Raw genomic sequence first — 9,475 nt, forward strand, 5'->3', positions numbered from 1 at the left:
ATTCCAACGAAGTCTTCTTTGACATGTGATGTCTACAGTCTTTGATGACACATGCTTACCTTCTTTCACATTATATGTATAAACATATGTATAAATATAATGCGGATGCTTAATATGAAAGTGTGGATATTGTGTGAACATTATATATGAGAAGTTTGAAATAATAATTTTCTTCGGAAAAGAAAAGGTCTCTTCCACTTTTCTTCTATTTTTCGCCGAATGTGTCATGTCTACCAAAAACCCAAGGTCAACAACAACATTCTTCTCAGTCCAATATATGCATTGGTTCTAACTGGATTCTAAAGTAATCTAGAAGGAGGTGTGAATTAAAATGGAGCACTCTTTTATTTTTTGTTTGTTATTTTTTATGATTTTCCAATTCCTACAGGTGACAAACTTCCGGTGTCCTGGATACTCGGTTGGGATTAGTTGTAGCCTTCTTTTGGCAGACATTTTGGTGAAGGATAACTTCCTCAATAATTGGGCAAAAATGCACAACAATATACTTTCCAATAATAATGAATCTACAAAACCTGTATTTTACCTTCCTAATCTTAAAAGAAATGGTTCTTCCCCTGCCAAGATAATTGGCCATAGTCCAAGAAATGATTGTGGCCAAACCATGCATTTCAAGGTCACTACTGAAAATGAAATTTTGAATGGTGAATTCTTTAAGTCACTTGCATTGCTTTGCATTGAGGAGACTGAGAGCAAACTTGGTAGCAAAATGGCTTCAGAGTTTTCTTTGTTTGTGAAAGAAAATTTAGAGGTCATTAAGATGGAAAAGTATTTTAGACATGGACATGTTAATCCACAATTGGGTCTCAAGACTCAAGTCACTTGTGCAGGTTGGGATGAATATTTATGGGCCAACGAGGTAGCGTTTCGTGATGTGAATAGGCCAATGCATGTTTCGTTTTGGATTGGGTCAATTTTTGATGGTCTTGTCATTGCAATTCCGCCTCTTAATCAGGCTACTCTTGGAGTGAACATTTTAGTCACAATTCCTAATGAGAACAAATTCTGGGACGAACTGGACAGTTTGAATTTCTTTTTAAATTTTTTTTCTATATGTGATTCTAGGAAAGGGGAAGAATATGTTTAGTTAAAGTTTCATGTTAGTCGTTAGCTTGATTTGGTATGGGGTTTAATTTTAGCATCCATTTGTAATTGTTATTTGATCTGTATTTGAATGATCAAAAGACTTTTGAGTTGTTTGTAATTTTTGTGCATTGTTTGCTCATTTAGTTTAGCTTATTTGTTATCTATGTGTAAGCATTTTTTAATTTAGATTTAGCTTACGCCTTAGTTCATTGTGAAGAGTCTGACCTACCTAAGGAAGTGAATTTTGTACTGTATTGGCCTGTATGTGCCGTATCGGTACTAAGATTGACACAAAAACATGGGTATTTCATACCGGTTTGAATGTTAATTATATTGAGGTGGGTTATTTTGGCCGTACTAGGACAAGTATCGGATTCGGGCATTTAATGAATATTGGTCCAATACTATGTAAACACCATTCCATATCTTTCTCCTCCTCTCATTCTGTGATAAGGAAATGTTTTTTTTTTTTTTTTTTGAGAAAGAAACTGATGGATTTTATTAATGAAATTCAACTACATCCAATTGTAAAATCGAAACAATATGTGATGGGACATCTTCCATCCATACTTGAAAATCTGGTATGCATAACGCATTTTTAGCCAGACTATGAGTAACCCCATTGTTGTTTCTCTTAATGTGAGAATACAACAATCTTGCAAAAATGTTTGCAAACATTTTTGCATCTTTAGTCAGCAAACCCGTTGGTGATAAGCTACGCTCTTCTAACTTCAAAGGTTGAATCAGTCCAAGATAATCACCTTTAAGGATTCGTGAGAAAGAAACCAAAACAGCTCTATTACTCTCCCGTATTCCCACTCCAATACCGGACATCTTTGCTTCATCTATGAGGTGTCCAATGTCTGCTAGGGATACGTCCTCGCATAACAGAGAATCAATAGTGCGCTTTGAGTCACCTTCGAGAACAATGGCTAGTAGACCACGCTCTTGATCGAACTTAAGTGCTTCCTTGGCTGCAAAAGCCTCCACTGCATCAACAGAAAAGGGCAGAGAAATACTACCTGCCATGGATGCAATAACCCTGCCATGCTCATCCCTTGTAATTACCCCAACACCTACCTTCTGCTCCTCTCTAAAAATAGCTTTGTCGAAGTTTACCTTGAACATGTGATTGATTGGAGGAGTCCACCCCGTGTGTTGATGAGCAAGGCTGCCACGGTCTGGAGGTTTTGGAGGAATTAAACGTACATAAGATGCTTGTGCAGACCGAGCATCTTGCAGTATCCATAGGATAGGTTTCAGTGTAGCCGCTGCTAGGAATTGATTGGACCTTACTGATTGATCCGAGGCATTAATTGGAATCAACTCGCCTATATCCGTTGAAGGAAAAACGCAGCAAGCTCCAAGATTCTCGGGCATAATTGTGTCATCAACGTCTACATTAATTGGCTCCGGATTGCATGGATTTGGTGGCAAAAAAAATCTTTACCTTAGCTGGACTATTGATTGCATTACACTTCAGATTCTGTGCTAGCTGGTTGTTAGACTTCATATCAGGTACAATAGTCCGAGCCAATAATAACTCATCATTATTATTTATTTCTGCCACAAACGTGGAATTATGCAGCACTAATTCCTCAATAATTGTAGGCGTTGAAACCGTAACCAGCTGCATGGTTGTGGGCAGCAGTAAAGAGGATGTTACTTCATGAGTTGTAACTGAAGAAACTTTCTTGTGCACCACATCAGCACTGCCCTCCTCCACCGAGCTTGCTGCATTCCCCCCTCTTTTCCCAGTCTCCACCGTACTCCTCCCTATTGTGCAAGACTGATTTCGCTCATAATGCCCAGGCACATACATTTCACCTTTCCCGACTGAGAGTAGGTCCAAATTGTTGCTTTGACACTTTTCGCCAAGTATCAGTGATTTCCTCCATATTTGTCGATGTAGAATGAGTAGTAGACTCGTCACAAAAAGAAAAGTGTTTCCCCAACCCCACAACAAAAAATCCCCACAAGCTCCATGGATATTCTTGATATCCCTAGAGAGACAAAAGAACAATCCCAAAACAAAACACTCCTTCGTGTAGAAGGGACAGAGAACTTCTACTGCTGAAGACAAGGAGGAAAATCCCCCTTTGCTTAACAACAGAGAGACAAGGAGGAACAATTCCTCCATTACCTACGCTCACTTACTTGGTCATGTTAAGGAAATGTTGATTGGCGGTGAGTGGTGGCAAAATAATGAGGCTGCAAGTCCTTGATGTTGAGTTAAAAACATGACATTGTTATTATGACGGAGTAGTGCACAAAAATATAATAAATATTTCTTATCTCATTAATTTTTGTCTGGCAGTTGTAGATATCTACAAATTAGAGTTATGTCCTCTTTTCTTTGCTTTTGAAAGTTCCATTTATAGACGTTTGCATCTATTTGTGATATTCATGAATTCAACATGTTTGATTTTTTTTTTTTTTTTTAATTTTAATTATCATCTTTTTGGTTATTGTGACTTGTTTTCTAGAAGAAGGTCATGAATTACCTCAGCCTTGAAGACACGGACTAGCTCATTCTGTGGGGGACGTTTTTGTTTTTCCCTAATGGTAATTTGAGAACACACACACTATCTATAAAGAAGATTCCCTTCTTTGGTGGACTTTTATATAGTTTATAAATACTCCTAAACCTTAGGTTTAACAGGGAAAATTTTTTTTGAGAACAACCCGATGAAAATATATCTCTAACTCCATTTAAAATGCTTACAAAATAGGACACTCTCCTATTTTGTAAGTTTGTGACTTGTAGGAATCGGAAGATTAGACAAATTAAGAGAGAGAGTCCCATTTTCATTAAGACTGCCATTCTCTAGCTCACTTTAGAATCTAAGCCATATTATATATATAATACAAATTCTCTCTATCCCACATTTTGTACTCCATTTCAAACTCTATAATATGTGCTTTTTTAACATAACTAGAAAATTGTTAAGTAATACAAGACTATTTTTTCCTGGATTATGTAACATAGTTACTTGAACATAGAATAATGGTGAGAACTAAGGATCATGTTCATCAATATCATTCCAAAACACAAGCTAAGCTTTTGCTTCTTCTCCTTTCCTTTATGTTCAAGAAACTCGGACAAAGTTACAGCGACCTGTGCTTGGATAAGCCTAGTGCCAACATCATTGGACAGAATTTCACTCTCTTCCCCTCACTCTCTTCTCTATCTACCTCATCAGACATGCTCTATTCTAAACACAAAATCTCCACACATACCCATTGTCAAATACTTCAACTACAGAAATCTGTCCCTCCAAACACAAAATTCCCACACAATCTCAACATCAAATACTTCACCTACACAAACCCATAATCAAGACTCACACAATCTAGGTTTTTTCTCTTATTTGGCTTCAAGCTTGGTGGACTTTTGTGGGTTCGCTAGAATTGATGTTCAAACTTGGGGAATTTTGTGGGTTTGTTGGAATTGATGATAGAATGTGTGGGTTTTGTTTTGGTATTGATTTGAGCCTCTGCTTTTGACTGGGTTTGGTTGATGGGGGCGGTTAATTGAGGAAGATTGATTGAGGGAATTGGGAAGACAGAGAGAGAGATATGAATTGAGAGAATGATAAAGAAGAAGAAGAAGTAGGAAAAGAAAGAAAAAGATGAAAAATGAAAGAAGAAGAATGAGAAAAAGAAAGGAAAAATGTTCAGAGAAAATGGAGTTGACATGTGTGTTAAAGTTGGTGGGCCATGGGTAGGTGTGAAATAATTAAAAAAATGAGGGAAAAGTGGCCAAACAGATGTAGGTGTTTTATAAAAGTGGGTGTGTAAAATAGAAAAAGTATGTTTTTTTTTTTTTGCAAAATAGAAATTTTTTTTACATCCATTAGTGTGGATGCTCTTATATATATAATACAAATTTTCTCTATCCCACTTTTTATACTCCATTTCAAACTATATAATATGTGCTTTTCTAACATAACTAGAAAATTGTTAAGTAATATGAGACTGGTTTTCTCATTATGTTTCATCACAAAGCATCTCATCCACAAAAAAAACCATTGACCCAAAACGATCTTGCTGATGATTACTCTCTTGGAATCTGTGGCCAAGTAGTTTTCTAGCAGGAGCCTCAGAGCTAAGTCATCAGATGCTTTGTTTAGAGCATTAGTATTAGTGGAGGCAAATAGGTAAAATGCTAAATTTAGCAATTAAATATAACAAAAGTGGAACAAAAGTGTACTGCATCAGTGGTCTGTTAACACGAATTGCCATCTTTACATGGAAAGAGATGGGTATGAGGAGGATGAGAAGAGAAAAAGAGTGAAGAAGAAGTGGGCCTGAGGGATTATGTTGTTGAATTTTGAGAGTTGAGAAAACTACCATATTTTATCATTTCTCTGTTTTTCGTTTTCTTTAAAAATATAAATAAAGAAAAGAAAAAAAGAAAAAGAAGCAAGCCTTTTGTGTTGGGAAATTGCCTCAAATTCCAATTGTGACTTGGAAAGTCAATTAGGTTTCCTAGTTGAAAAAGGAAAAATTAATTTAGGTTTCCTTGTTATAGAAGGAAAGACTATTCCTTGGTGTGGAATGAAGTCTATTCCTTGTTAAAGAGGTAATGTATTCCTAGTCCAAGTGGGAATAGCAAAAAAGTCTTATAAATAGATAATGCTGCAAAGAATTTGATGGCTTCGGCCCAAGGGTCCTCCCTATGGGGAGAGGGAAAATAGAGCGTGAAACCAAGAAAGAAAAAAGAGATTTTCACTTAGGAGGAATGCAAGAGGAAAGAGAGAGTAAGGTATTGCCGCTTTCAAGAAGATAGCCAAGGGAGAGAGAGCAAAGGGTTGCCGCCTTTGAGAAGATAGCCAAGGAGGAGAGAGAAAAGTGTTGCCACCTTTGAGAAAGATAATTTGTGCGTGTGAGAGTAAAGAAAAATAAGAGAGATTTTTTTCTTTAACCATGAGACATACACAACAATTATTGTAATTGATTTGATAAAAGTGAAATTATTCGGAGTTTGTCCCGTGGTTTTTTCCCATAAAAGAGAAAGGGTTTTCCATGTAAATTTATATTCTTATGTGTGATTGTTATTTTGGATTGCTAATATTGTTGATAACATTATTTGGGTCCTAACAAGTGGTATCAGAGCTAAGGTTAGAGTAGAAGCGATGGCCGGAGACGAAGGCAAGGCTTTAGGAATTGAAAAGTTTGATGGAACAGATTTTGAATATTAGAGGATGTAGATTGAAGATTATCTCTATGGGAAGAAGTTGCATCTGCCTCTTTTGGGGAAGAAACTTGCTATTATGAAGGATGAAGAATGAAACATTCTTGATAGACAAGTATTGGGAGTTATTCAATTAACTCTATTAAGATTAGTTGCGCACAATGCTGGGAAAGAAAAGACCAACAGTGGTATTAGAGCTTGGTTGATTTAGTGGAGGACTCTTTGTGTGAATTAGGATGGAAGAGAAGGGATTGCTTTGATTAAGGTGGAGCTATTCAAGAGGAAAAGAGGACTACTTGATTAAGGTAGGAGTTATCCCAATAGGAAAGTCAATAGGTTTCCTAGTTGAAGAAGGAAAAATTAATTTGGGTTTCCTTGTTATAAAAGGAAAGACTATTCCTTGGTGTGGAATGAAATCTATTCCATAGTTGTCAGTATCGTACGATACGCGATACGTATTGTATCGTTTGAAAAAAGTGTTGTATCATTGATATGTATCGTAGGTGCATATGAATCGGACGATATAGTTGTATGTATCGTACGTATCATGCGTATCGTACATATCGGGTGTATCGGACGATACATAAACAATTGGCTTAAATAGGCTTTTTTAACCAAAATTTCAGCCCAAGTTTAGCCTAAAATGTTTTTCCATTTTTTTAAAAAGCAAGTTGGGCTATTTTGGTGGTTTGGCCCAATACAAAAGCCTTCTTAATTTTTTATTTTTTTTTAGCCCTAAAAAAATTGAACCACAATTAAATTAATTTACCCACCACATAGCCGCACCAGTCAGTAGTCACCCACATGTTTTTTCCTTTGTATCTCAATTCTCAAGCTCTCAACTTTCCCAAAACCCCTTTGGCTTCCTCTCTATTTGTTTTCATTTTTTTACCTTTTAGATCATCAAGTTTCAGGAGATCTCTCATCAAGGGACCACAAGCTCCAAAGGACCACAATCTTGTCTTTTTCTTCTATTCCTTTTCCTAATCCAAAAGTCCCACACTCTCACATGCTATTAGAACAAGACAACAACAACAACAAGTGCTGCCTCACGTTGGGTCCACTGTGTGTGTAAGGTTAGTTTTTCTTTTTTCTTAATAAATTTTTTTGATTAATTCTTTATACTAAAAAATTATTGTAATTATTTATTGTTATTAACATATTATATTAGTTAATTTAGTTTAATATAATCGAGTGGCTTATAAAAAATTAGTTTAGTATAACTAAATATGTATCAATGTATGTATATGAGTGTTTATATATAAATATTATATATATATATATATATATGTATTTTGTAATGTTAATATTAATACTGTGAATTTGTGATAGTGTAACTGTGATGCGTAATTTGTGTACATAAAAATTGTTGATTGACTATAAATTCATGTGTTCATATTTGATTTTGGGTATATTAAAAAAAATGGGTGATAGGAGGAAAAGAAATAAGGAGAAAGATCCCACTTGGGATCATTGTCTACGTATTAATGATGATAAGACAAGTAGGCTCAAGCTTAAATGTAATTATTGCTCAAATGAATATTGGGGTGGAGTCATAAGAATGAAAAATCATTTGGCACATACACATAAGGATGTTAAACCATGCTTGAAGGTGCCCGAAGATGTTAAAAATTATTTTACCAAACTTTTGGAAAACATTAAAAAAAAAAATGAGCAACTTGATGATGAGTTTGATGTTGAATGTCTTCAAGAAGATGAATTACAAAAGATTGGTGGTGATAATGCAAAAAAGGGAACCACGGATGCAACTTAAAAGGGAAATCAAATTCTAAACAAGTGACTTTACCTTCCTTGGTGAAAGATCGTACTGCAACTTGTTTGGCTATTTGCAGATTTTTTTATGCTCATGCTATACCTTTTCATTTAGTTAAGAGCCCTTTGTTTAAAAAAATGATGGATTCAGTTGCTAATTATGGCAAGGGATTGAAACTCCCTACTTATCATGAAACAAGGGTGACTTTCTTGAAAAAAGAGGTAGAAAATATGCACTTCACATTGGATAAGTATAAAAATGAGTGGAAAAAAATAGGTTGCACTTTAATGTCAGATGGATGGACGGATAATAGAGAGAGGTTTATCACAAACTTCCTTGTCAATAGTCAAAAGGGAACAACTTTTCTTAAATCTATTGACACCTCCGATATTTCCAAGAATGCTGAAAATTTATTTCAATTGCTTGATTCTTTGGTGCAAGAAATTGGAGAGGAGAATGTGGTACAAGTAGTGACAGATAGTGCTTTGGCTTATGTTTCAGCTGGTGAAAAATTAATGGAAAAAAGATGTAAGATCTTTTGGAATCCTTGTGTTGCCCACTGTATTGATTTGATGCTTCATGACATAGGTGATTTGCCTGTGCATGCAAATACTATAAAAAAAGCAAAGAAGATCACTTTTTTTATTTACCGTCATATTTGGGTGCTTGATTTGATGAGAAAATATACAAAAGGGAGGGCATTGGCAAGACAAGGTGTCACAAGATTTGCCACTGCCTACTTAACTTTGAAGAGTATATATCAACAAAAGATTGGATTAAGGTCTATGTTTGCATCTGAGGAATGGGCTAAGAGTCCCTATGCAAAGAAAAGTGATGGCATTAATGTCCAATTAATTGTCTTGAGTGATCCAAAGTTTTGGCCTGCTATTAAATTTTGCTTGAAATGTGTGATCCCTTTAGTAAAAGTTTTAAGGCTTGTAGATGGTGATGCAAAACCAGCAATGGGTTACATATACGAAGCTATGGATAGAGCAAAAGAGCAAATCCGGAAAAATTTGAATGATGTGCAAAGGAGATATAGACCTATATTGAGAATTATTGAAACTAGATGGGAGCTTCAGCTTCATAGGCCTTTACATGCAGCAGCTTATTTTCTCAATCCTAAGTAAGTTCATTATTTGAATTTTTATATATTTTAATCTTTATCTTTATATTTTGTATGCATATTTATTTATAAGATATAAAACTGTGATAGGTTTCATCATGATCCCAACTTTGTTGCAAATGAAGAAGTGAGAGTTGGACTTTATGAAGTGATTGAAAGGATGTGTCCTACAACTTTGGAGAGGTGTAGGATTGATCTACAATTGGAGAAATTTGATAAAGCTGAGGGTTTGTTTGGAAAAGAAATGGCTATACTTACAAGAACAAAGAAGTAG

General features: G+C 35.4%; 2 protein-coding genes across 2 annotated transcripts; both read left to right on the forward strand.

Moving 5' to 3' along the window:
• Positions 1 to 219: 219 nt before the first annotated feature.
• LOC126708432 (uncharacterized) lies at positions 220 to 1,105 on the forward strand. The gene is made up of 2 exons (XM_050408225.1): positions 220 to 285; positions 389 to 1,105. Exons 1-2 carry the CDS (start codon positions 220 to 222, stop codon positions 1,103 to 1,105), a joined length of 783 nt encoding a protein of 260 aa, XP_050264182.1.
• A 7,107-nt stretch (positions 1,106 to 8,212) lies between these two features.
• LOC126708433 (uncharacterized) lies at positions 8,213 to 9,475 on the forward strand. The gene is made up of 2 exons (XM_050408226.1): positions 8,213 to 9,201; positions 9,292 to 9,475. The coding sequence occupies exons 1-2, from the start codon at positions 8,213 to 8,215 to the stop codon at positions 9,473 to 9,475; spliced, it is 1,173 nt and encodes a 390-aa protein (XP_050264183.1).

Source organism: Quercus robur, chromosome 12 (assembly GCF_932294415.1).
Source record: "Quercus robur chromosome 12, dhQueRobu3.1, whole genome shotgun sequence".
Lineage (NCBI taxonomy): Eukaryota > Viridiplantae > Streptophyta > Magnoliopsida > Fagales > Fagaceae > Quercus > Quercus robur.

Coding starts and splice junctions, on each gene's coding strand:
- LOC126708432 (XM_050408225.1), top strand. CDS start 220: ATGTGTCATGTCTACCAAAAACCCAAGGTCAACAACAACATTCTTCTC. Junction 286..388: donor TCAGTCCAATATATGCATTG/GTTCTAACTGGA, acceptor CAATTCCTACAG/GTGACAAACTTCCGGTGTCC.
- LOC126708433 (XM_050408226.1), top strand. CDS start 8,213: ATGATGGATTCAGTTGCTAATTATGGCAAGGGATTGAAACTCCCTACT. Junction 9,202..9,291: donor GCTTATTTTCTCAATCCTAA/GTAAGTTCATTA, acceptor AAACTGTGATAG/GTTTCATCATGATCCCAACT.